Here is a 27,436-nt window from a genome sequence, read left to right as displayed (position 1 = left end):
AAGTGTGCATGTATGAGTATGTAGGTACCTTCAGGAAAAGCCTGCCGGTCTGAGCTCCCACAATCTCCCCCCCAGTGTGCCCTGCTCTTTTAAACTACCATTTATTGAGAGCTTACTGGTGCCAGGCCTGTATTTTAATCCTTACAGCAACTCTGTTCCCTAGGGTTGTGTCTCTCAAAAGGGTATGTTGAAGTCCTAAACCCTCAGTACTTGTGGATGTGACTTTATTCAGAAATAAGTTCTTTGCAAATGTAATAATGTTGAAATGAGATGATACCGGATGAGAATGGACCCCAATCCTATGATTGGTGTCCTTACAAGAAGAAGGAAATTTGGATACGTAGGGAAGACAGCCACTTGAAGAAGGCAGAGAGTGGAGTCATGTGGCCCCAAGCCAGGAACTCAGGGGCTACCAGGAGCTGGAAGAGGCCAGTAAGTGTCCTCTTCTAGAGTCTTCAGAAGGAGGATGACCCTGTCGACACCCCAGCTTTTAAATTTGGGCCTCCAGAACTAGGAGAGAATCATTTTTTGTTGTTTGAAGCCACTTAGTTTGTGGCACTTTGTTACGGTGGCCCTAGTACCCCTAGCTTCTATTATGATCTCCATTGAATGAGGAGATGAGGCTCAGAGAGGTTGAGCTCCTGCCCACAGCTACACAGTAAGTCAGTGTTGTAACTGTGATTGGAACCCAATCTGCATAACTCCAGCCTTTCCCTCATGGACCCCGGAACTATCACCTCCTCCCTTACCTCCATCCCCTGACCCACGAAAGCACACCAATCCCCAGCCTCAGGGGAGACCCCATGCCCTCCCTGCTAGTGGCCTCCAATCTTGTTTGCTGGCTCCTAGACTTTCCCAGTGTCCTGGCTTCCCCAAGCTCCAATCCTACCTACCTACTCTTCCCTCACCACGCCCTGGACCCCAGCGTGGCCTCAGTCCATGTGGGGACTCTGGTTGCCCCACAACCCAGCATCCTGCCACCCTTCCTGCCATCTCCATGAAGTCATATCTCCCTGCAGCTGGACCCCTTTCCTCCAAACAACCCAGGCCGCTCTGTTCTCAGACCTCTCCCTTTTCTGAAGGGGCTTCTTGGGGGCTGTCCCGCTGGGACCTCCATGCTCTCTCTTTGCCAAGCACAATACCCCCAGACACTCAGACTCCTGTCTTACCCCAGCTCCTTGCCAGTGGCCATAAGACCAAGCCAGTGAGACCTGGCATTTCTCCTTTCCCCATTCCCATGGGTCCCTGACCCCCAACTCTGTCCCATAACTCCTGAATTCCTACACTTTGCTGAGAGGTGGCTACCACCTCTCCCCAAAGAGGAATAGCCCCCTGGCCGATGTCACCCCCATGTACCTCCCCCTTCACCCTGGGCTGGTCACCTGTCACACTTAGGGCTTTGCCCAGTCTGTCCAGTTAAGCACCTCCTCTGAGTGCTGAGGTTTCCAGTCTCACAGAGTGGTCCTTATGAAGGGGAAGGCTGCACCCCTCGCTGGCACACTAAGCCTCTAATACTCCCCTGCTGCCTATAGGATGGAGGCTAAGTTCCCCTGCGTGGCCTTTGTGGCCTTTCCTGCTACTGTCCAGGCTCCTGTGGGCAGCAAGTTTCAGACAGACGGTGTCTGGGTTCTAGTCCTCTCTGCAGTAGGGCCTTCCCTGGTTCCCTGCCCCCAACCCGCTTGATCCCTTGCCTTTACCCTCGCCCAAGGGCAAAACTGACACTGCCCAAAGCAGGTGCAGATCTGTTTGGCCAAATCTGACACAGGCCTGGCATGATCTGGCAAATCCTGTGTCGGCCTGGTTGAGAGAGGGAAGGAGGGCAAGGCCATTACTTGCCTGATATTGTGCTGACCTTCCCTGGACAAGCAGAAGTTTGCATAAGAGAGGTCACCGGAGTCCCTGTGTCCATGTGGCATAGCAGGACACCAGCACATGCAGGGTGTAGCAGCTTGTGTTGGCGCCCTTCCTGGTCCCCTCCCTCTTACAACTTTCATGCACACAAGGCCGACTTCCTTGCTGGTACTCCAGGCCCTGTGCAGAGGGCGTTCTTCCCCCAGATGGCCCGGAAGTGCCAGGCCTGCACCATGGCTATCAGGAATGTGAGGATAAACCCCTCGTCTCCCTTATCTTCAGGTGGGAGGGCCCCAAGGCACGTTCTGCATTGTGTCCTAGAGCTCTCCCATGTAATGGGGCCCCGGTCACCCACAGTGGCCATCTGCTTAATAACATACTTTTCACTGGCTGCTTTCGTTTCTCTGTGTCACTGCCCCTTGCCCTACTGCTGTTTCCCAGAATCACCTCCCAAATAAATTACCCCTGAATCCTTTCTCGGGGCGAGCTTCTGGAAGAACCTAAACTAAGATATGCAGCAAACTAAGATATGCATAAAGAATCTCACACAGGCACACATACACATGCAGCAGACACATACAGCCATGTAGAAGTGCTCAGTGACACGGCCAGGCACATGTGGTCAGTCATACTCAGACACGCACACATATGCGTGCACACACAGATACGCTCATACTCCTAGACACACGGACACATCCTCAGTCATGACGCAGACACATGCACACACAGCTAGGCACACACCTGTGTCCATTCCACGTGTGCTAGAGAGGGGAACAGAATGAACTGACTGGACCCTCCCTCCAGAAGCACAGAGATCCTCAGAAGAAGACCCAGGCCCGGTAGCCACAGAAGCGGAGGATCTGGCCTGAAGGAATCTGAGCAGCTTGAGCCCCATGGGGCCCGGAGGAGAAGCAGCCTTTCCTTCTACCTGTGGAGGGTGGGGGCATTTGAGCCAAGGGTAGAGGGTAGGATTTTCCCTGAGGGCTGAACACTGGGGTGTCCCAGGCAGAGGGAATAGTGTAGACCAGGCACAAGGGTGGGAAGGTCTGGCCCATGAGGTGGGATGGGGTGCAAGGCAAGGCTGGAGCAGGGACAGAGCAGATGGGCTGTGGAGAACCTTGCCTTATTCTGACAACCAGAGGGGAGCCATGGATGGGTTTTGACTGAGGGAGCACACGGCAAGCCCCAGGGAATACTGACAAGTGTAATCATCCCACATCTACGTCAAACCCCTTCTCGCCTCCTCGAGGACCATAAGACAAGTCCCATCCCCTCTGGAATTCAGTGTCTCCCTTGCACAGGTGGATGCTCAGGCCCCACACATATGAGTAATCTGTTGGGGGGTGAACCTACCTGGGACCCAAGGATGACTCACCACAGGAGGCCTTTGTCACCTGGGTGAACCTCTTGGCTCCTGGCAGCTGGGATGGGAGGGATCAATCCCCAAGGAGCAGGGGAACAGATGGGTGGAAACTAGGCAGTGGAGGTGAGTCCACACCAGGCAAGCTTGTCACTGCCCACCTTAGCCCAGAGGAGCTGTGTATCTCTTCCATCCCATAACTTGCCCTTCTGGGGCCTGGGATGCCATTTCTCTGTGGAAGACCTGCTTGTCCTTGAACCCCCCTTCTCACATGCCTCCTCCTGGAAGCCTCCCATCTTATCCACAGAGGGACACCCCAGTGCTGAGCTGGATGGAACCCCTCAGAGGACACTCACTGGGCTCAGCTTGCTTGATGGCTCCTTCTATCTGATTCCCCTGATGAGCCAGGCACAAGGGCTCCTGTGTACCTGACCCTCCATAATGTAGTGATCCCAGAATAGGGCTAGGCACACAGCTGGTACTTCACAGATGCTTGTGGAATTGAATTTCCTGCTACCAACCTAATAGAAAGCCCTTCTCTCTGAGTCCGGGCATCCCTGGGGCCCTTGAAAGGGTTTCCCAGTGTCGCTTGGGTCCAGTCAGTCGGGTGACTGAACTGTCAAAGTTCTGGTGACCTTTCCCTGTGTCAGGCCGATGATGAGTGCCCAGCACTGCACTGGGCAGGGTGACCCAGCAGGGTATGGTTCCTGCTCTACTGGAGCTCATGTTCCCCAGGAAGATGCACAAGAAAGCAATTGCTCATAAGCACCCTGGAGGATGGAGGCAGGAGAGGGTCCCTGGGGTGGGCCCGGAAAGAGGTGTCTCTGAGGGGTTAATGTTCAGGCTGAGACCTGAAAGTCCATGCATGAGACAAGCCATGATCTCAGAGAAGGGCAGGCCAAGCAGAGGAAACAGTCAGTGCAAAGGTCCCTGGGAGGGTCTGAGCTTGGAGTGCAGGAGGCCAGTGTGACAAGATGAGGAAGGAGAGACAAAGGAAGTCTGGCTAGGCTTGCCTCCAGCCACTTCCCTCAGGAAGTCTGCCCAACTACATCCACCCATTGAGACCAGAAGGGCCTTAGAGGTTCCCTATGGATGTCCTTATTGGACAATAGGGAAACTGAGGCCTGAGTTGCCCTCAGAGCAAGTTGGGACCACAGAGCAAGTTGGGGCCAGAGTTGAGACTTGTCTAGTCTTTGGTGCCTGGCCAGAGCATCATAGGTAGGTGAGAGCTCCCTTTGAAGGCAGGGCAGGGCTGTCCAGGTCCCCACTGTGCCCAGGGCTTCTTGGTGAGTTACCAGGACCATTACATAAGAATCACCCAGACCCATGGAGTCAGACTCTACAGCTGGCCTGGAAATCAGCATTGAAACCAACTATACCCTGGATTCTGGAAACCCTGTGCCCTAGGCCCTCTGAGCAAGCTCACACCCTTTGATGACCAGCTGGGAGACTCTTCTACAGTCCTGCTTCTTTTTTTAAATTAAATTAAATTAAATTAAATTAAATTAAATTTAATTTAATTTAATTTAATTTAATATTATTTAATTTTTTAAATGTTTTTTTTTTTTGAGAGACAGAGACAGAGAGTGAGTGGGGGAGGGCAGAGAGACAGGGAGACACGGAATCTGAAGCAGGCTCCAGGCTCTGAGCTGGCAGCACAGAGCCCAATGTGGGACTTGAACTCATGAACCATGACATCATGACCTGAGCTGAAGTCAGACGCTTAACTGATGGAGCCCCTCCAGGTGCCCCTCTACAGTCCTGCTTCTCACAATGATGGGTGATGGAGGGAGGACACGAAACTACAGGATACACTGGAGCATATTCCTGACTATCAGCATGACTTGGAGTGAACTGGTCCATCATCGAAACATTAATTTGATATTAAAAAGGTATTAGAAGAGAAGTAGATGCCAAACCGAATTGACTAAGATAAAATATGAGACAACAAAGGACTTTCTAGCGTGGGGTCAGTCACTTCGGGACTCTTCGGCCCCCATCTCTGCTTGTTGGGGGTTAAAGTCTTAAGACCCTTTTAAGTTACACTGGGGCCTGAACTATGTAAGGGTTCTTAGTTTTTCCAATATGTGTTAGAATTAAAGGTTCTGGCTGTGCAGGCACACAGACTTGGGTTCTGATCCTGGCTCCCCACTTACTAATTCTGCACCTCAGTTTCTCCATCAGTAAAATGGACAAAATACTGCATCACTCCTGGGGTTGGCGCTAAGACTTCATGTGGTATTTGGGGTACAGTGACTCTGGTATATTAAAGTCATCAGTTATTTTATTGCTGACCTTATTCGAGGCCAGTTCACTGCACTGCAATTCAGGATTCCCTGGATGGGGGAAATCCAATTGCCTTCTGACTCTGGGCCCCTGACCCCAGCTTCTCACTCCAAATGCTCTGGGGGCAGCCAGCAGAGTCCTGCTATGGGACCCAAGGGGCTGTGGCCTGCATTTTCCCGTCTTGCCCCACATCTCTGGAGTTGTGCTGGTAACTCCAACCACCCCCACTCCTCCAGCTGGGCAGTGGGGCACCAGGACAAAGAGTTACCTTGGCTACTGTGGACTGGGTCTATGTTCCCCGTGGCCTCACCAGAAGACTGAAGTCCAAAACGCTCAGTGACTTGCCTAAGACCACAGAGTCAATTCATAGTCTGGGGCTGTGCTGTCCAATACAGTGGCCACTGGGCACATATGGCTGTTACATTGAAGTTAATGAAAATTAAATATAATTTACAATTCAGTTCTTTAGGCACAGTGGCCACATTTCAAATGTTCAATAGTCACATGTAACCAGTGGCTACTGTATTAGCGTAGATGTAGAGAACATTTCCATCATCACGGGAAGTTCTCTTGGTCACTCTGGTTTAGAGCAGCTTGGGCCCAATGGCCTCACCTGGGGATCTTGTAAGACACTGGTACCTGGCCCCACCTGCAAAGGTTCTAAATGGCAGCCAGGGCTGAATACTGCTGCTCTGAAGCCCTGTCAGCATTATCTACCAGGAAGGTTCTCACGTTTGTGTTCAGACCTTTGATGGCATTTGCACCCCACCCCCAGCCCATCTGTGCAAAGCCAAGGCCAGGTGGCCTCAGTTTTTTGGGGTTTGTTCTATCATAGCTGGGCTGCCCTGGGTCCTTCTCTTTTCCCTGGGCAATGTGAAGGGGAGGGCCAGCATCTTCCAAGGGGTTGCTTGGGGCTGAGAGAGGGAGGGCATTGGTCATGCTCACGGGAGGACTCAGCACACAGAGGCGTCCACATCTGACTTGAGTGAATGGTGTGGCATAGTGACTCTGTATCTTCACACCTCCTGGAAACTGGTCCCAGATCCACTGACATCACTGTCCCCAGGAATTGCCATAGCAGCTCTAGTCATGCATTCACTGTTTGCAATGTGGAAGGACAGGCTCAAGGTGGACGCTCACCTAGAGGGACACCCAGTGTCCCCACGGGTGTGAGCTTCTTACCAGAGTGGCCAATGCTGTTGGATGGAGGAGTAGGCCTGAGTGAGGACGAAGGCTTGTGGCCCCTTAAACCCCTCCTGCTTTGGGGTATGGCCTGTATTTAGAGAAGTTTGGCTTGTAGGGGTGTGCCATTTCCACAGGGGGTAAGACTGAGGCCCAGAACTGCAATGAGACTTCAGAGGGAAGGTCCTCCTGCAGGGGTCACTCCCAGTCCTGATAGCGTAGCCTCATCTGTGAGGGGTCTCTTTTGGCTCACCTCAGCCCAAGGAGGGGACAGACATGTGGCTAGTCCCCTGACCCGTTGAAACTGTTCCCCATGATTCTTGTCAACATTTGTGTCCTTATAATCTGGCCCTACTTCTGAGGCCATCCACTTTGTCCCTGGTCTCCAGATACTCCACCCTCAATCCTGTCACCAGACCTTTGCCTAGTCTGTTCCCTGCACTGGAATTGTGCCCATCCTCTCTCCTGTCTACCTATGCCCTCTTTGTGCTCTGAAGTTCAGGTTTTCCTGCCCCCACAGAGAAGCTTTCCCCAATTACCCTAATCCCTTCCCCTTCTCTCCTGCTGAGAACAAGTCCCACCCTTCACAGACCTCATTACCTTTTCTTTTATTTTTTAATGTTTATTTATTTTTGACAGAGAGAGACAGAGCATGAGTGGGGGAGGGGCAAAGAGAGAGGGAGACATAGAATCCAAAGCAGGCTCCAGGCCCTGAGCTGTCAGTAGCACAGAGCCTGACACGGAGCTCGAACTCACAGACCACGAGATGATGACCTGAGCCGAAGTTGGACACTCAACCGACTGAGCCACCCAGGCGCCCCAGACCTCATTACCTTCTGTGAGCAATCTTGTCACGATTCATTTACTTAATTGGCAAATATTTACTGTGACCCCACTCTCTCTGGGGCCCTGTGCTGGGTGCAGGAATATAGTCACATCCTTTCCCTGGAACTGATGTTCTTTTTTTTTTTTTTTTTAACGTTTATTTATTATTGAGAGACAGAGAGACACAGAGCGTGAGCAAGGGAGGGGCAGAGAAAGGAGGAGACACAGAATCTGAAGCAGGCTCCAGGCTCTGAGCTGTCAGCACAGAGCCCAACGCGGGGCTCGAACTCACAAACTGTGAGATCATGACCTGAGCCGAAGTCGGTCGCCCAACCAACTGAGCCACCCAGGCGCCCCTGGAGCTGATGTTCTAAGAGGGGAGAAGATAACAAACCATCAAGTCCAGTGTGCCAGATGGCAATGCCACTTGTGGAAAATAAAATAGAGGGAAGGTAGGTTGGCATTTGAAGTAGGGTGGCCAGGGAAAGCCACACTGAGAAGGTGACATACAAACAAAGTCCTGAGAGGAGTGATGGGTTGAGCCAAGTGGACACAGGGACAATAGCCAATGCAAAAGTCCTGAGATGGGAGAACGCTTGGCACATTCCTATTCAAGGAACAGCAAGAAGACCAATGTGGCTGGAGCAGAGGCAGTCAGGGGAGAGAGGTAGGAGCAGAGGCAGAGAGGTGTCAGCGAGATTGTGGGAACAGAGGAGGTATGTGATGTGGCTGAGGTCACAGTAAAAAGTCAAATGTATTAAGTGGCAGCTCAGTATCCAGCTCTGATACTGATTAATAGCTCACGGAATCCTTCCTCCCCCATTGTGGCAGGTATGTTACGAGTATTTTACAGTCAAGGACATGGAGGCTCAGAGAGATGGTGTAACTCCTGGTATGTCACCCAGCATGAAGTTGGCAGGGCCTGGGCTCACCCCAAGATATGCCTGACGCTGGGACAAGCCCTGAGCTGCCGTGCTCAGTTTCAAGCCAGGCCGCAGTGCAGGGCTGAGTGACAGAACTGATGGGGCTTTCCAGGCATGGGTTGGACTGGGCTATGCAGGTGGGTGTGATCCCTACCTTTCCTCCTGCTTTCTCTGCCCCACCCTGAGGTGTTGGCTTTTGGGCAGAGGGTCTGGGAGTGATGACAGGGGGACAGTCTCTTGCAGGGGTGCCTACCCATGGGCTTTATACCAGGATAGAAACATTCTTGCCACAAGGGGGCTTGAAAAAGAAGCTCTCTTCTAGTCCCCCTCAACACTGAGGCCAGCAATGTTGGCTCCTCCAACGTTGAGCAACTTGAGGGACTCCCCCAACATGAGGGACTTAGATAGAAATGGGAGTCCAATCTGATGGAGGTGGCACAGGGTGGGAGTATTCAGTCAAACAGGGGAGGCACCAATCTTGGTTTATACAGGTTGTGCCAGTGGTGGATTCTGGCTTGTCTCTATGGCGTTGGCGGAATGTGGTGTTGCAATTTTTGGAGACTAAATGAGCCAGAGTGGGTGGGGCACCCCCAGCTCCTCTTCTGATGGGTAAGGATAGAAAATAGTGGGATCTGGAAAGACCAGGGAGGATGAGTAAAATCTTAGAGTGCCTGTAACTTTGAGCAAGCGTGACATTTGAAAATCATTTTACAAAAGGGTTTCTCTAAATTCAGTTTTGTAGACTGTGAGCTTCTATAGACCAAGGGTGTTCCATAGCTAAAATTATACAAACAAAACAACAAAACAAAAACAAAAAACACTACCAATAACAACAATAAAAGAACTCTGAGTTTAATGGATAGATTTTTCTGTATTTAATTTTTTTCCTTAATTTTTTCACCTTAAGTGTTTGCATAGCAGGCAATAGAATAGCTGAATAAGGTGAAATTGGTGGGAAGACTTGAAAATCATCATTTGAACAGTGTTGAACAACTTCTGGGTATATGAATGATACAATACTTGAATTTTTAAAAATGTTTATTTTTGAGAGAGAGTGTGTGTGTACCACGCGCATGGCTGAGGCAGAAAGAGACACAGAGGATCTGAAGCGGCTTTTGCGCTGACAGTAGAGAGCCTGATGTAGGGCTCGAACCTATGAACTATGAGCTATGATCTGAGCTGAAGTCGGATGCTTAACTGACTGAGCCACCCAGGCACCCCACAGTAAATGTTGTTTTAAGGAGAATTTTGATATCTAAGTTAAATGAACCTGAACATTTGTAATGTAAAGAAACCTATGCCAAATCACCTTGAAAATGAGATTAAATGTATCTCCGTTTCTTCTTTATGGCCCCAGACTTTTCAGGTCCAAAGGAGAGATCCACTCCTCTCCATGCCAGCTATCTACATGTGCCTTTTTCTGAATATGTTCTGGTTTGAAGGTCCACGTAGACACCACCTTAGGTCTCAGGATGTAGTAAGAAACCTCAGGGCCTGGCCAGATCCTAATCAGTGTTGGAGTCTGGCCAAACTGGCCTGTCCAGGGGAGGTGACAGAAGGTTCCTGAATATTGCAAAACATCCGGTCCAGGTCAGTTCCAGGTTGGGAAGATGCCCGGAGCAGGGTTGAAGGTCTAGACAAGGACAGCCTGGACTTTCCACAGCATAAAGTGAGCAGGGATGGCCTCTAGTGGCCAGGCCCCTAGAAAGTCTCCTTCTCTTTTATTTTTTAATTTTATTTTTTATTTTAATTCTAGTGTAGTTAACATACAGTGTTATATTAGTTTCAGGTGTATGATATAGTGATTCAACAATTCTATACATTATTCAGTGCTCATCGCGGTAAGTGTATCTCTTTACGTATTTCACCCATCCCCCTACCCACCTCCTCTCTGGTAACCACCAGTTTGTGGGTTTTTTTTCCTTTGTTCTTTTGTTTGGTTTCTTAAATTCCACATATGAGTGAAATCATATGGTATTTGTTTTTCTCTGTGACTTATTTCACATAGCATTACACTCTCTTGATCCATTCATATTGCTGCAAATGGCAAGATTTCATTCTTTTTGATGGCAGAGCAACATTCCATTGTATAAATACAGCACCTCTTCTTTATCCATTCATCTACCGATGAACACTTGGGCTGCTCCCATAATTTGGCTATTGTATATAATACAGCACTAAACATGGGGAGAGGCCTATATCTTTTCAAATTAGGTGTTTTCGTATTGTTTAGGTAAATAAAAATATGGTAGTTCTATTTTTACTTTTTTGAGGAAACTTCTGTTCTCCACAGTGAGTGCACCAGGTTGCATTCCCATCAACAGTGCTTGAGGGTTCCTTTTTCTCCGCATCCTTGCCAACACTTGTTGTTTCTTTTGTTTTTGATTTTAGCCATTCTGACAGGTATGAGGTGGTATCTCATTATGGCTTTAATTTGCATTTCCCCTATTGATGAGTGATGTTGAGCATCTTTTCATGTGTCTGTTGGCCATCTGTATGTCTTCTTTGGTGAACTGTCCATGTCTTCCACCCATTTAAAAAAATCTTTTTTAATATTTATTCATTTTTGAGAGAGAGAGAGAGAGCGTGAGTGAAGGCGGGGCAGAGAGAGACAGAGACACAGAATCTGAAGCAGGCTCCAGGCTCTGAGCCATCATCACAGAGCCTGATGTGGGGCTTGAACCCATGGACTCATGACATCATGACCTCAGCTGAAGTCGGACGCTTCACCCAGGCGCCCCCAAATTATTTTTTTAATGTTTATTTATTTTTGAGAGAGAGAGAGACAGAGCACAAGTTGGGGAGGGGCAGAGAGAGAGGGAGACACAGAATCTAAAGTATGTTCCAGGCTCTGAGCTGTCAGCACAGAGCCCGACGTGGGGCTCGAACTCATGAACAGTGAGATCATGACCTAAGCCGAAACTGGATGCTTAACCGACTGAGCCAGCAGGGTGCCCCCTTCCACCCACTTTTTAAAAATGTTTATTTTATTTATTTATTTATTTATTTATTTATTTATTAAAAATTTTAATGTTTTTATTTATTTTTGAAGGAGAGAGAGACAGAGCATGAGTGGGGGAGAAGCAGAGAGAGAGGGAGACATAGAATTTGAAGCAGGCTCCAGGCTCTAAGCTGTCAGCACAGAGCCTGATGTGGGCCTCGAACCCCACGAACTGTGAGATCATGACCTGAGCCGAAGTCAGACACTTAACCGACTGAGCCACCCAGGCGCCCCTTAAATGTTTATTTTTGAGAGAGAGAGCATGAGCACACAAAGTGGAAAGGGGGCAGAGAGAGAGAGGGAGACAGAGAATCCAAAGCAGGCTCCATGCTGTCAGCACAAATCTGGATGTGGGGCTTGAACCCATGAACCCATGAGATCATGACCTGATTCTAAGTTGGTCGCTCAACTGACTGAGCCACCCAGGCGCTGCTGCCCATTTTTAATTGGATTATTCAAATTTTTGGTGTTGAGTTGTATAAATCATTATATATTTTGGATACTAACCCTTTTTTCAGATATGTCATTTACAAATATCTCCTCCCATTCAGGAGGTTGTCTGTTAGCTTTGTGGATTATATTCTTTGCTGTGTAGGAAGTTTTTAACTTGATATAATCTCAATACGTTTAATTTTGCTTTTGTTTCTCTTGCCTCAGGAGACATATCTAGAAATGTCTCCTTTTCTTTTAGAGATGGAATTTATAAACCCTTCTCAGGTCTGAGGAGTCCGGAGAGGGCCAGGCTGCATCACGAATTCCCTCCAATTATGGATAAACTGAGTAAAATGGGTAAACTGAGGCCTGGAGCAGAGGTATTCCTCTCCCCCATCGCCCCCGCCTCCCTCAGGTCACAGGTCACACAAGGAAGTAGCAATAACAGAATAGAATCTAGGTTTCTTCACGTATGAATGTGATTCAGAGTGACTGGTGTTCTTTTAAATTGACACTTGTTTTTTTTTCTTAGTATTTATTCCTGAGAGAGGGAGAGATTGTGAGCGGGGAAGGGCAGAGAGAGAGAGGAGTACATTGGATCTGAAGTGGACTCACCGCTGACAGCACAGAGCCTGATGTGGGGCTGGAACCCACCCAACCGTGGGATCCTGTCTGAGCCAAAATCAGACACTTAACAGACTGAGCCAACCAGGCGCCCCTAAACCAACACCTGTTTTAAGTTCAGAGGAGCGAACCATTTAAAGAATCTGAGGGGCGACTAATTGGATCTTAAGGTATTGGGAGAACACCTGGCCTCCGGGGCCCTTTAAGAGGACAAGGCTACAACGACCCACGTGTCCTCCGCTTCCGGGATACTTGCTACAGGTGGTGAATCCCGGCTCACCCTCAAGGTATATTGGGAAGAGTAGTTCCACTTTCCGGCCGACGCATGGCGGCGGCCGTCTTGAAACTGCATTTCCCAGAAGGCTCTGCTTACCGTCTCAGGAACCGGGCTATGGGCCGGTGGACAGAATTCCTCATCCTGGGTTTTTAAATTTCTCAGGGGATGAGTGACGGTGGACAGATGCCTTTGGCGGCGGTGTTCGTGGGCTGCCTGGCATGTAGGCGCTGCGCGCTGACACTGTGGAACCATCCACACAGCTCTGCTTCCGGCCGGGGGCAAAAAGCAGAGGCGCTGCGTCTCCTTTAATCGTCGTGGGCGGGGCGGGGCAACGCGACCCGCTTTGCTATTGGCGGCGGTTGGGGGCGCGGAAACTGAACCTGCCGCAACGGCCGACGCTGCCTCGTCCGGCGCCTTGGGCGCCCCGGGCCCGCCATGGCTGCGCCCTGCCCTGTAAGTTTTTGCCCGCGGGTCTGCCCGGCCTTACTTTCCCCGCCCGGACTGTGGGCGCCTGGCCGGGGCGACGGCTTCGAGGGGGAAGCCGGGTTCCGAGCCAGTTCTCTCCGGTCCCAGTTTACTGTCTGTGCAGGGGGCGCTGGGTGGGGACACGTAGTGAGCACCTTCTGCGTGCCAGACCCTTTGCGGGCTCCCGGAGCCGACCAACCAGTCCCTGCTCCCAGGATTTGCATCCTAGCGGAGGAGACACTGGTACTGGTATGTTCCAACTGGAGGTCAAACCTGGGGTTAACGCAGGACCTCCCTTGGGCTCAGCCTCGCCATCCTGAGCAGTGGATAGCTGGGTAGGGGCCAGTTTAGCGTACCCCTTTATCGGAAGGGGCAGCCTAGGTCTGCAGCATGATCTGGGCCCGGCGCCCTGAGTCTAAGGTTCCTCCAGAGGGAAGCACTCCAAAACTCCTCTTTCTGGCCTTTGGGCCGGGTTGAGAGGAAGATTGGGTGGTGCCTGTTGGCACCCTTAGGCGTGTGGGGACTTGAGCAGAGGGCCCAGGCATAGGATCCAGGCGTTTTGACCCCTAACCTAGTGCCCTTCCCTTAAGTCCCTCCCCACTTCCTTCCATATATAAGCCACCTTTGGGGGAGATGAGGAACCACAGAGCCTGGTGGGATGAGGTGGGAAGGGTGTTGGGAGGTTTCAGGGGCCCTCTGGTCAGAGGTGGATCTGAACTTGCTTCTTCCCACTGAGACTAGAGGTGAGCATTATCTTACCCTTGTTCTCCCAAGAGGTTCAGGTGAGGCAGTTGCTGTTCTCTTGGGGGCCCTCCCCCAGCTGCCACTCCCTTTCATGTTGAAAAGGGGACTCTGGCAGGGTGTGCTGGGGGTGGAGCTGGGCACAGGGCCTTTATTCTGGTTACAGCTCTGTGGAGGTGGCAATGGCCTTGCTCTTTCCCAAGGACATTTTTCCCCCCCAAGGGGAGGTTTTGTGGGCCTCCCTGGTGTGCCTGGAATGCTTTTTTGAGGTTTCTGATATTTGGGGTAGGAGGAGATGTTTGCACAGCAGGGCTGTGATTCTTCAAATGCTAAGAAGCTGCTGTTGAGTGGACAGTCTCTGGACTATTATCTCCATGTCTTCCTAAGCAGTGACCTAAACTACTGCTTTCTTGACATTGGGCTGAGTGGAGATGATGGAAGCGGCCCTTGGGGCCTGTCCAGGCTGACCTTTGGGTTCACAGTGGGACTGAGGGTACGGAATCTGAATCCTGAGATGCAGGTTGCTGAAAGACTCCCCTATTTTCTCTCTTTGGTTCTTTTAGAAAAATAGCCTTATTGGAATATTATTCACATGCCATAAAATGTACCCTTTTAAGATGTAAAATTCATTAGTATTTAGTACATTCACATTGTTGTCCAATAATCATCACTATCTAATTTCAGAACATTTTTGTCACTCCAAAGGGAAGCCTGTACTCATTAAACAGTCACTCCCCTTCTCCTCACCAATCTAATTTCATTCTCTATAGATTTGCCTATTCTGGACATTTCATATAAATGAATCAGACAAAATGTGGCCTTTTGTATCTGGCTTTTTTCATGTAACATTTTCCAGGTCCATCCACGTTGTAGCATGTCTGTTTCTTCATTCCTTTTTACTGCTGAGTAATATTCTATTGTATGGAGAGATCACATTTTGTTTACCCACTCATCTCTCTCTTTTTTTTTTTTTTTAATTTTTTTTTTCAACGTTTATTTATTTTTGGGACAGAGAGAGACAGAGCATGAACGGGGGAGGGGCAGAGAGAGAGGGAGACACAGAATCGGAAACAGGCTCCAGGCTCTGAGCCATCAGCCCAGAGCCCGACGCGGGGCTCGAACTCCTGGACCGCGAGATCGTGACCTGGCTGAAGTCGGACGCTTAACCGACTGCGCCACCCAGGCGCCCCTCTCTCTCTCTTTTTTTAAGTGTTTATTTCTTTTTGAGAGAGAGAGACAGAGTGTAAGCAGAGGAGGGGCAGAGACAGAGGGAGACATAGAATCCAAAGCAGGCTCCAGACTCTGAGCTGTTAGTACAGAGGCCGACATGGGGCTTGAACTCACGAACTGTGAGATCATGACCTGAGCCGAAGTCGGAGGCTTAACCGACTGAGCCACCCAGGTGCCCCAACATTTATTTATTTTTGAGAGGGAGAGCATGAGTGGGGCAGGGCAGAGAAAGGGAGACAGAATCCCAATCACGCTCTGCACTGTCAGCACAGAGCCCAACTCAGGGGGCTCAAACTCATAAACTGTAAGATCATGACCTGAGCCAAAGTCAGACGCCCAACCAACTGAGCCACCAAGGTGCCCCTTTTTACCCATTCATCTCTTGATGGACATTTAGGTTTGTCCACGTTTTGGCTATTGTAGATAATATTGCTATGAACACTTGTGTACAAGTTTTTGTGTGAACATGCTTTCAATTCTTTGGGGTATTTACCTAGAATTTGATAACTTTTTGAGGAACAATGAGATTTTTTTGTTTAAAAAAATTTTTTTTAATGTTTATTTTATTTTTGAGAGAGACAGAGACAGTGCAAGCAGGGGACGGGCAGAGAGAGAGGGAGAATCTGAAGCAGGTTGCCGGCTCTGAGCTGTCAGCACAGAGCCTGACACAAGGCTCGAGCTCACGAACTGCAAGATCTGAGCCGAATTCAGACGCTTAATCGATTGAGCCACTCAGGCGCCCTGCAAAGTTTGTTTCCATAGTGACTTTTTCCATTTTTTGGTTAAGATTATTTTGTCTGTTCTGGCTGTCTCACATTTTCGTATGAATTTTAAGATCAGCTTGTCAATTTCTGCAAAAAGTGGCACCCGAGATTTTGATAGGGACTGTGTTGTATCTGTAGATCAGTTTGGGAAGTATTGCATTTTAACAAAATTGTTTTTCAAACTGTGACCATGGATATTTTTGCATTCATCTAGGTCTTTTAAAATTTCTTTCAATGAAGTTTTACAGTTTTTACTGTGTAAGCCTTTATTTCTCTTGTTAAATTCTTTCTTTCTTTCTTTCTTTCTTTCTTTCTTTCTTTCTTTCTTTCTTTCTCCTCCCTCTTTCCTCTCCCCCCTTTATTTCTAGATTTTTTTTTAAATTAATCTCTCCATCCAACATGGATCTCAAACTTATAGCCCTGAGATCAAGAGTCATATGCTGTACTGACTGAGCCAGCCAGGCACTCCTCTTTTTAAATTATTTCGAAGTATTCTTTCTCACGTGTCATAAATAGAATTGCCATCATTTTTCAGATTGTTCATTGCTGGTGTATAGGATCGATATTTGTATGTTACTCGTGTTTGTATCCTGCAACCTTACTTAACTGGCTTAGTTTTTTTTAATGGATTCCCTAGGATTTTCTATATCCAAGACCATGCCTTGAGCATTTTTTAAACTCTTCCTATTATAGGAAGAGTCTTGGCCCTGGGGTCAAGCCCCATCCTCCTCCACATTTTCACTCATTTGACCCTGGCTGTCCCACAGGAGGACCCCTCGCTGGAGAGGCATTTTAAGGGCCACCGAGATGCAGTTACTTGTGTGGACTTCAGTCTCAACACGAAGCAGCTGGGTAAGAGGAGACGTCTTTTCCTAGGCCCTAGCTTATGAGCTGAGAAGGCTGATTTTCTACCTGTGAGGTGTGGTGTGGGGGAGGTAGGGCACAGTGAGAACCCGGGTGCTTTGTCTAGACCTGCATCTTGCTTCAGCTGGTCAGCTGTCTGGGTGCTGGGGGCTTTGTGAGCTTCATTCTACATGGCAGAGGTTGGGGGCCTTGCCAAGGTCACATAGGCTTTGAGGGTGGGACCAGCTTCTGGGCTTTTCACTGCATATATCCCAGCCACCTTTTGGGTCTGGCTTACGGAATGGCCCTAAACAGTGCCTTCTTTTCCTTGGGTCCTCCATTCTGTTGTCCATAGTATTATGGGAGCATCCAGGAGAAGGGGGTGGAGTAGAGCCGGGTACGCCCTCTTCTACCACTGCCCTTGCACACCAGCTGAGTACCCCTGCTCTTTGGCCGCTTAGGGATTCATACACAGCTGTCATGGCTGCAGCTTTCTTGTTTCTGTGGACAAGGCTCTCCCTTCATCCTATGGTCAAGGTCCCCTGTCAGAGGCTGTTGGCCTTGTGATCAGTGTAGATTAAGAGCAAACTGAAGTTATTTGACCTGTCTTGGGGATCGCCAGGCTTCTGATTGATGTGGGCACTCTCAATGGTAAAAGGCCAATTGGATTGGACTGGCTGCCCTGTGTTGGGAGGACTTGCTCTCTAGAGCCCTTAGGGTGTGACTGTGCGGGGGCCCTGTGGAGGATAAGTTTTCTCAGAGGCCATGGGTTGCAGCCCAGGGCTGGCATGTGAAGAGCATCTCTTGGTCTGGCTCCCATGTGGGCCTGCTGCTCGGGGAGCTGACGACCGGTAGATTCTCCAAACACCAGCTCAGTGGTCACTGGAAGTGTGGCCTGTCCCCTGCCCCCTTACCCCTTTGTCTTGCTGGAGGCTCAAGGCCCACTGGACCTGAGGGTCACAGCATCCCTACTTTCTCAGCCAGCGGCTCCATGGACTCATGCCTCATGATCTGGCACATGAAGCCCCAGTCACGCGCCTACCGCTTTGCGGGCCACAAGGATGCTGTCACCTGTGTGAACTTCTCCCCTTCGGGACACCTTCTTGCCTCAGGCTCCCGAGACAAAACTGTCCGGATCTGGATACCCAATGTGTGAGTTATAGACGTTGAAGGGCTCATCTGAGCTTGGGGCCCTGGTGCCAGAGCTATCCACACTCAGGTCCCCATCCTGGCTCTGGACTTATTGTAGTGGGACATCTGCTCTGCTTCTGAAGAGGTGCCATCAGAAACTGGAGCTCTAGCTGGGCCCCTCCCCTTGGTGTTGGGAGAGGGATTCTGGGCTTACCCCAGCCATCCTGGAAGGGGTCCCATCTTGGTGCTGTTCACACATGGGCAACATGTGGGGCATGGGTGCGCAGGCCTGTGTCAACTTGGAGGGGCTCCCAAGGGGTGGGGAGAGCTTTGATGTGCTCATGGGCCCTTGTGTCACTGTTACGGGTTTCCTGAGTTGGAGTACCCACTCCTGCAGCAAAGGCGAGTCCACTGTGTTCCGGGCACACACGGCCACAGTGAGGAGTGTCCACTTCTGCAGTGATGGCCAGTCTTTCGTGACAGCCTCCGATGACAAGACAGTTAAGGTGTGGTCGACTCATCGCCAGAAATTCCTGTTCTCCCTAAGCCAGCACATCAACTGGGTCCGCTGTGCCAGGTGAGCATTGTCCTGTCGAGACCTGGAGCTTGAGAGGTACAGAGACACTGCCAGGTGCCAGTATCATGACCTTGGGCAAACACTTTCACTACTCTTTTCTATTCCTGCGTCTCCGCTTCCTCATCTGTGAAGTGGGAACAAAGACGTTGTTACATTGTAAATTATTGAGAAGCTTTAAGCTCAGAGGTGACAAGTGCATGGGTCCTTTGCCAGCCGTGATTGGCTGCCCTGACAACTGTGCTGATGAGGCCCAAAGCAAGTCAGAAGGGGCTGTTTATGAGCACTAGCAACAACAGGATGATGTCACTGCTGCCTCTATACGTTTTAGAGGCAGGCTAAATGGTGTCGTTCCCATTATGCCGATGAGGATGCTGAGGCCCGGAAGAGTGCGGTTTCTGGTGGGGTTAATGGCAGAGCTAGGGTTTGAACCTGAGTCTGCTTCTCGGAAGTTGATTTTGCTTGAGCTGCCAGTTGGGGATCCAGGCTTCTGAGGGGGCTGGTCTGGAGGCCAGCTCTCCCTTTTGTGTGGCGGGGGGCAGTATGTAGATTCGGGGGGCCTGGGAACAGGATAACGGGGCTGATGGTGGGCTTTGGACCACCTTCATGCTGCTAGCATTAGGGGTCACCCCACGCGGTGTCGTATGCCACGTGCAGTGCTGGGGGCTTGCGCGTGCAATGCTGCTCCCTGCTTCCCGTAAGGTGGGCGCCATTCTTACCCATCTCACAGAAGGAAAGCCACTTGGCTGGGATCACTCAGGGTCAGAGCAGGGTGTGTGGCTTTGGCTGGTTCTGGGATCGGGGGGTGGGCAGTGCAGAGAGGTGGCTGTGGAGGACAGTTGTGCAGCACCCATGACAGTGGTGTGACTTGTGCCCTGCCTGGTTCAGGTTCTCTCCCGACGGGCGGCTCATTGTGTCTGCCAGTGATGACAAGACTGTCAAGCTGTGGGACAAGACCAGCCGGGAGTGTGTCCACTCTTACTGTGAGCATGGCGGGTAAGTCACCAGACCCTGTCCACCACCTGCAGGACCTAGTCGTGAGGGGCCCCAGTGGCCTCGTGTGGAACCACGTCTCTGCTGCTGTCTCTGAAGTTTTTCCTATGTGAATGGGAGGTTCAGCCTCACTCCCATCCCCGCAGATAACAGAAGTGTTTAACTTCAAGGCCTATAATTCTTGGGGCCTCTTTTTTCCCTTCATTCTCCAGTTCTCCAATTGTGCCACGTCTGTCTGAAAGCAGGTGAGCCTGGACCCTCCTAAATCATGTTAGTATGTCACCTATGGTGATGGTTTTATAAAGGAAAAAGCTTGTCAGGTTCTTGTAAGTTCTTGGAGGCTATTCGTTTTGTGCCACATCACCAGGAGAGGGACTCACCTGCTCTGGGCTCCTCAGTGAACCCCAGCTTCTGCCTCCTCAGTTAGGCTGGGAGCCCCAAGGACAGGCTCCTCCTGAGAGCTGGCCACGATACCACTCTGGGTGTTACGTGTCGGTATATTGAGGGCCCTTGGCCTGTCTCTTGGAGATAGGTGAACCAGCGGCCCTGGGGCCCTGTTGGCCCTTTGGGACTGGGCCTCAGCTGGCAGGGCCTGCCCTGCCTCCTGCTTTGATGAGGGCGCCAGCTCTAACTCTGAAAACCCCTGAGCCATCAGCTGACCTTTGGGCTGAAGACACTTTCTCTACTTGTATTTAGAAGTGGATGCTGGGATTTGCTCCCTGGTGAGGCTACTTCTGGTTATTGCTAGCCACTGTTCTCACCCTCTCCTTGCTATTCCTTGGCCACCTGGTAAAGAAACAGGGCAGAAGGGAGGTGTTCTGGGTTGAGGGGACAGCCTGAGCAGGTATGCACGGGAGGGAAAGTGCTGGACGTTTTCAGGTCTGTTCTGAGCCAGGGCAGCCCTCCTGTAGCCTGCAGTGGCCCCTGTCTTTCCAGGTTTGTCACCTACGTGGACTTCCACCCCAGCGGCACATGCATTGCTGCTGCCGGCATGGACAACACAGTGAAGGTGTGGGACGTGCGGACGCACCGGCTCTTGCAGCACTATCAGCGTGAGTGTCCACGAGCGGGACTGTGTGGGGCCAGGTGTCGGGCTCATTGCTGTGGTGCTTAAATGGGCCTGAGGATGGCCCCGGTCAGTGGAGAGAAGTCCCAGGCCTGCTGGGATCTCCAGGGGCGAGTAGTCCGTGTTGTAGCTATGCCGGTTTTTTTAACGTTGGCCAGGAGGTGAATCATGGCACTACCTGGCATCCACCAAGCCCTTTGGTGCCTGCTCACGAGCTGCCAGGGTCTCATATGTACTGCAGGGCCGGATGAGGAGCTCTCAGTGGGTCTCCGGCCAGGGCTCTGCTCAAGCGCCACTTCTCAGGGGCTGCCCGTGCTACTGGCCTCCAGGGCTAACTCAGGTGAGGGGGCCAGGTCTGTCAAAAGAGGTCAGTGTGTGTGAGACCTTGGCCACTTTGGGCCTCATGATGTCCTCCACTGATACGGAGCCATGAGCCATATGGAGGGTCAACTTAGGCTAGAGGCCAGGACGCAAGCCCTGGAGTTGTGTCCCCTGATCTAATTGTAGCCCTTGGGAGGCAGAGCCGCAGGCATTCCACGTGGGCCGGCGTCAGGCTCCAGCTGGGGGGTGGGGCAGGAGCAGACTTGGGTGTGATTAGGAGGCGCGAGCTGAGGGTACTGGAGTATGGAGCTGTCTTGAGAGCAGGTGTGACTGGGCATGGCCATGCATCACCTCAGTGGTGGGGATGGAGCCAGGGAAGGAAGCTGGTGAGGGGCCACGGGAGGAACTGGAGGCTGTGCAAGGAGCAGATGGAGGGGACCTTGGGGGCCTGGGGCCGAGACCAGGGAGGGGCAGAGCTGGAGTTGTTTGAAAAACTGTGGTTGTTGACTTGGGACTGAGTTTAAAGTCCATGGGCCACTTCGAGAATTCACACCTGAAGACGGGAAGGACGCATCTGGACAAAGGTGTCGGGCTTGGGGTTCAGAGCTCTGCTTTAAGCCCTTCCTAGCTGATTCTCAGACTGTGAGGACAGCACTTTCTTGAGGTAACCAAGGGAAACAGACCTCCTAAGAAGGGAGAGAGGCCCCTGGTCTTAAGAAGCACATGGTGGAGGGTGGGCTCTGCAGCCAGCCTCAGCATTCCTAGTTGTGTGACGTTGGACAGGTCACTTGACTCCTCTGATCACCCTGGGACAGTGATAGGGCTTCTCTCACAGGTGGCGTTGGGAGGGTAATGAGTTGGTCCACATGAAGAACTCAGAGAGTGCCTGGCACAAAACAGAAAACAAGCACTATGTTGATGATGATGCTGTTGTTGCCAAGTCTTGGTCCTGGGGTCTGGTCTCTGGGCAAGGTGAGCCGTCAGTCACGGCTTGCGCTACTCTACACCACCACCAGGTGGCAGGGGCCAGCTGCATAACTGGTTCCTTTCTCTACAGTGAGCCCTGGGGTTTGTCACAGATGCCATTTCAGACAGAGCTTCTAGAACAGAGCAGATATGAGGTCTACCCCGTCCTTGGAGACCATGCCTCTCCTTCCCCTCCTTCAGGTTTAGAGGCCTCTCTCTTTTCTCGGCCAGGCCTAGATTGGAGATTGGGCCCATGTGCAAAGTTGACTAGGCGAAGTTTGGCAGGTGCAAAGGAGTGCTGGGCAGAGAGGTGCCTCTGAGTGTGGGGTCAGGAGAGATGGGAAGGTTAGGAGCATAGGCTGTTTCCGATCTGTAAAGGGGGTAGTGATAGTACCTTATGGGGTTTGTGAAGATCTGTTGGGGGAGTCCACATGAGAATTATAATAGAGTGCTGGAAATGTGGTTTGTACCACATAAGACTTTTATTATTACTTATTATTTTGTACTATATAAGTCTTGACACTGCAGGGAGAGGATCTCTAGATGACCCTGGGAGGGTCCAGCCTCACCTCTGATGGATCAGGAGCCTGGGCCTGGTTGGTGTTTGTGGCATGCACCAGCAAGTACCCATTGGGGAGGACCTTGAATGCCGTACTCTGGATCATGGTCCCAAAGATGCAGCGGCAGTGGTGGGACTGTCCCATGGTTTGCAGAGTGAAGGTATGTCTGAGAGGACAGCAGTGCTGAGAGCCTATGGGAGTGGGAAGCCGGTATGTCTGGGTGAGGGCTGAGCATCCAAGTAGGGCAGGAGTCAGGCCCAGGGGATGGGTTTTGGAGATTGAGTAGAGTCAGAAGTTGATGCTGTGGGTAGGGGGCCATTTCTGCGGCTTGTGAAGGGCTCAGGCCATATCCTGGGTCCCTGCGATTGAGGAGCCATGAAAGGAAAGGTCCACAAAGCAGTCAGTGTGAGGGGTGGGAGCCCCCTCTCCCATCATGGGAGGGCTGAGGGGGGCAGAACCAGGGGTACGGAGGAGGACAGAGTCTCCCAAAGAGGGTGGTCAGGAGGTGGAGTGATGCAGAGCAGTTGAGGGGGGTGGCAGGTGCTGGAGAGAGGGCCCTGGGGTTTTTGAGGGAGCAGGCTTGGCAGTGGGTGGGGGGTGGGAGTCCGTGACTGGCAGGGCTGAGGAGGTAGTGGGAGGGCTCAGGTAGCATCAGGAGCCAAGTCCTGAGGGGACCTGGGGCACATGAGGTTGATAGGCTCTGCAGAGAGATTTCAGTGAGTTTTTGTTCTTATTTCCTCTGTGACAGAGCTACTCAGTGTCTCATTCCTAAGCCACCCCGATATAGATCAGAGACCTCGGGTGGCTTGGAGTACCCCATCAACAACTGGGTTTCCTCAGCTTCCTGCCCAGTGCGTGGTGCATGGTACATGGTGGGTATTCACGGTGCCGCAAACTCTTCCCACTACCTCTAGACTCACCCTCTGGGGCTCAAGAAGAGCCAGGTGGATCCGAGCACATTGCTTGGGGGACATGCCCCTCACCCTCTGTGCTGCCAGAGTGACTTGGCTAGGTCTGCTCTGGCTGGTGGCTCCCCTTAAGAGCTCCATGGCTGAACCTCTACCTGAGAGACTCTCCCTAGCCCCTTAGTAGCAGCTGCTCCCCCACCCTTGGAGGTGCAGGGGCATCTGTTTGGAGGCTGATTCCCCAAGAAGGACTTCTGACCCTTTGACAGCAGACACCTGAGCTACTTTCTGTCTCCGATCCCTGGGAAACCCAGAGGAGAGTTCTTAGGGACACTGTGACACTTGGGGACTCTGGGTGAGAACCAGGCACTCCTGAGTGGGCTTTGGGCACATGAGGCTGCCGGGCTTTTCTGAGACACTTCGATTCATGCTACTGCAGTGTGTGGTCAGCAATCCTAGCCTGCCCGTGTCCAGCTGCCGCATGGTTGTGCTTTATGGAGGACACTTCCTGTCCCGTGTTAGGTTGTTGGGAGTCGCTTTAGGCAACAGCAGGTAGCTGGCACCATTTTTCTCGGGCAAGGAATTTCTTGGCTCTGGCCTGTCACTGTGGGGAGCAGTTCTGGTTTCCCAATTCAGCAAGGAGACAGTGGGGCTGTTAGAGCCCTGGGAGCACCAGTCCCCACGGAGGTGGGTTAGGCTTCATATGCTCTGAGCCCACATCAAGGCTGTTTAAACATCTGAGCAGCAGCCCCCATCCGGAACCCGTAATGTGGTTTGCGGTTTACAGGCACGTGCAGGTCCTGGGTGGATGTCAGGGGCTGCTCCCCATTTCACAGATGGGGAGTTTGAGGCTTGCCCATGGTCACACAGCTGGGAAGCTGGGAATCTGAGCCTCCCAGTTCAAGGCCTCCGAGTCTGACGTTCTGTCCACCACCCCTTGCTGGATTCTTACACTGTGTTGATTCTAGTCATTTACTTCCTGAGGCCTCTGGGAAGCCTTGGCTTGGCCCTCTCCAGAAATTCCAATTAGAGCTCAGAGTCCCAGGTTCTCTGTCCATCAGTTCTTTTTTTTTTTTTTTTTAATTAATTAATTTTTTTTGAGAGAAGGAGAGCAGGAATGGGAGAGGGCAGAGAGAGAGGGAGACACAGAATCTGAAGCAGGCTCCAGGCTCTGAGCTGTCAGCACAGAGCCCGACGCAGGGCTTGAACTCACGAACAGTGAGATCATGACCTGAGCCGAAGTCGGTTGCTTAACCGACTGAGCCACCCAGGCAGCCCCTCCATTGGTTCTTAACACACCCCTCTGTCCCACCCCAGCTACAGTCACAGAGAATTTTAAGGCAGCTATGCAGCTGGTGGGGCAGGCCTGTACCCTTTGCTTGGTTTTTGAGACTGAAACAGTTGGTCAGGAGGCAGTGCACTGTCCCACCTGATCTGGCCAACTCATTGGCTCTTTCCCACCATCCCTAAGTGAGCATTTATGTGACAGTCACAAAGAGGAGGGTTTTGAACATCCTTCCCTGCTAGTATCAGAGCAACTTCATTGTATGAATCCATAGCCCCTCACAAACCCAAAGTCACGGGTAGTTCCAGTTGCATATTATGAGAAGTCACCCCGGGTGAAGTTAAGCTGAGCCCTTTGTGATGAGAGTGGGGTGGGACTCGGTCTGGTGCGGCCTGCTTTAGGAAGGTACCTCCTACTTGGGTACCTGGGGGTTACTCTGGGCTCCTCGGTCAGTTTGAAGCCCACTGGGCAGTAGGCCAGATTTGCCGAAGGCTTGTACAACAGAGCTGTGTGGGCAGAGTGGCTTGTGGGTACCTGGGACTCTCCTCAGGCCATGTGCTGCCCGCAAGCTGTGGCCAGTTCCCAGGGCAGGGTCTGCAGTGGCCTCGATCCCACCCTCTCTGGGTTCCTGGTGGCCTGTAGAACCTTGATGTTGGTGTACCTCTGACCTTGAGTTGGAGTCTCTCTTTTGCCAGGAGCCCACAGCTGTGCCCAAATGGCAATCCGCCATCAGTTAACACTGATAACTGCCATGGAAGCAAGAAGAGGGCCTGTAAGTTTTGGGCTTGATGAAAAGTGGATTATTCCTGCACAGTCACTGCTCAGGACTTTATGGTGGGAGCCTACCTGGGGGACTGTCACGCAGGGATGATTCTTAGGACAGGGCCTCCCTAGAATGGCTGTCCCGCCTCTGTAGAGCCAGAGAGGCTTCCCCAGGCTGGTGGGGCTGGTGGGCAAGGCAGGAGAACAAGGAGGGAAAGGCAGTAGGTCCTGGCATCTGGTACATCCTCACCCCCAGTCTGAGCCCTTTTCTGGAGTAAATGGTTCCAGATGTTTCCACCCCAGCTAGGAGGTCTTTGATATTCCTGCCATTTATACTGGAGCAGAGCTTTTGGTGCCCTTTCTCTGGAGGAGATTCCCTTCCCTGGGGTGGACTTGCCCAGGTGGGAGGCCCTGGCATGGCATCCACATCCTGACCCCGCCAGCCTGGTGGTGCTGGGAAGCCCTGGGCTCCCTGAGCTCACCCTCCCCCGATCCACCCTCCTGACCCTGGCTGTTCCTCTGCCAGCTTTGTCTCAGGTGGGGTGGGGTGGGGTGGCGTTCTTTCCAGTACAGGCTGCCAAGGGTTGCAGAAACGAGAATAGAGTGCCCTTCTCCAGGCTCAGGGAGGCAGACATGCCAGGAGTAGCATTTGAAGCCCGAGGGAAGATGGGGCATAGGTAGCTGTTCTGCTGTGGGACTGAGGGCTTAGGGTGGCGGGGCTCCCCTGGGAGCATCTCCCAGTGTTTTGGCCCTCCTCGTCCCTCACTTCTCCGCCAATGTGAGCCAGCAGTCTGGTGAGCATAGCTGGCCTCTCAGGAGTGCAGGGCACTAGCTCTTAGCCTGTAGACTTACAGCCTGAAGTGCTGCCAGGGCGATGCCAGGCTAGGCCTGGGCTCTGCCTCCCTGGACAGGACTCTCTATTGAGAGGAGAGAAGGATTTGTTTTGTTTTTTGATGTTTATTTATCTATTTTTGAGAGAGAGAGGGAGAACACATGTGGGGGAGGGACAGGGAGAGGGTGAGAGTGAGGGAGAGGGAGAGGGAGAGGGAGACACAGAATCTGAAGCAGGTTCCAGGCTCTGAGCTGTCAGCCCAGAGCCTGATGTGGGGGTCAAAACCACCAACCGTGAAATCATGACCTGGGCTGAAGTCAGATGCTTAACTGACTGAGCCACTCAGGTGCGCCCCCTACACACAGGTTTTTTTTTTTTTTAAGTTTATTTAATTTGAGAGAGACAGCACATGTGAGTGGGGAGGGGCAGAGAGAGAGGGAGAGAATCCCAAGCAGGCTCTGCACTGTCAGCGAGGGACCTGACGTGGGACTCGAACCCATGAACCGTGAGATCACAACCTGAGCTGAAATCAAGAGTCGGATGCTTAATGACTGAGCCACCCAGTTACCTCGGGAAGGATTTGCTTTTTATCATTCACCCAGTTGTGTAATCACAGTGACTATATACTGATGGTTAAAAAATTATTCTGGAAGTATGCAGAGTAAAAATTGCCTTATTTCTGTCCTACCCATAAGACTGTATAGGAGGGCCCTACCAGGAGCTTCTGTCCACATCCCTCTGCACATGTGTGTGCCCCTCTACATGTGGGTGGTGAAAGTCACACTCTGCACCTGTTCAGTTCCTGCTGGGGTCATCTATGGCTGTATTCTTTTGTTCTCCATGCCCCAAATCTAAGTAAGCACTGAGGACACTGACCTCCCCGTCCCCAGACATCATCAGCCCCTCTGCAGGCTGGCTCCTGGAGTTCTGGTGCTTAAAGAGTGTTCAGACATAAATTGCCATGTTATGTAAAGCCCTGGCTGTCTCCCCCAAGTGTGCTCGGGAACATGTACCCACATTCCCCAGGCATATGAGCTTATCAGCTGGGCTGGTGTCTGAGGGGCTCCATGTTCCTCTGTGGGTTCTGCTGAAGGCCATTTTGTGGTGGATGTGTTTATTGCTCTTGCAGCCTCACAGTGCCAGGATGAGGGGTTGGTTTTAGAATTTGCCTTTCTGTTTGTGGCTGTTCTGATTTGGCAGGCCGCGGTTATCTTATCCCCGCTGATGTCCCCTCCCA

The 27,436-nt window shown here is 51.5% G+C and overlaps 1 protein-coding gene across 2 annotated transcripts in view; it reads left to right on the top strand.

Moving 5' to 3' along the window:
• The first annotated feature begins 13,099 nt into the window (after window positions 1-13,099).
• POC1A (POC1 centriolar protein A) overlaps window positions 13,100-27,436 on the top strand; it is a 75,263-nt gene continuing 60,926 nt past the window's right edge. Inside the window, exons 1-6 of one of the 2 annotated variants that reach the window (XM_047844000.1) lie at window positions 13,100-13,214; window positions 16,729-16,813; window positions 17,785-17,956; window positions 18,333-18,512; window positions 19,398-19,505; window positions 20,439-20,554. In XM_047844000.1, coding sequence (XP_047699956.1) covers window positions 13,197-13,214; window positions 16,729-16,813; window positions 17,785-17,956; window positions 18,333-18,512; window positions 19,398-19,505; window positions 20,439-20,554 — 679 coding nt within the window. In that variant the 5' untranslated portion in view covers window positions 13,100-13,196. Of the gene's footprint in view, window positions 13,215-16,728; window positions 16,814-17,784; window positions 17,957-18,332; window positions 18,513-19,397; window positions 19,506-20,438; window positions 20,555-27,436 lie in introns of those variants that run through there. The other variant, XM_047844008.1, reaches the window with a different exon arrangement.

This window comes from Prionailurus viverrinus, chromosome A2 (genome assembly GCF_022837055.1).
Source record: "Prionailurus viverrinus isolate Anna chromosome A2, UM_Priviv_1.0, whole genome shotgun sequence".
Classification (NCBI taxonomy): domain Eukaryota; kingdom Metazoa; phylum Chordata; class Mammalia; order Carnivora; family Felidae; genus Prionailurus; species Prionailurus viverrinus.
The sequence above is the reverse complement of the archived record's forward strand: the minus strand, read 5'-3'. Positions and strand labels throughout refer to the sequence as shown.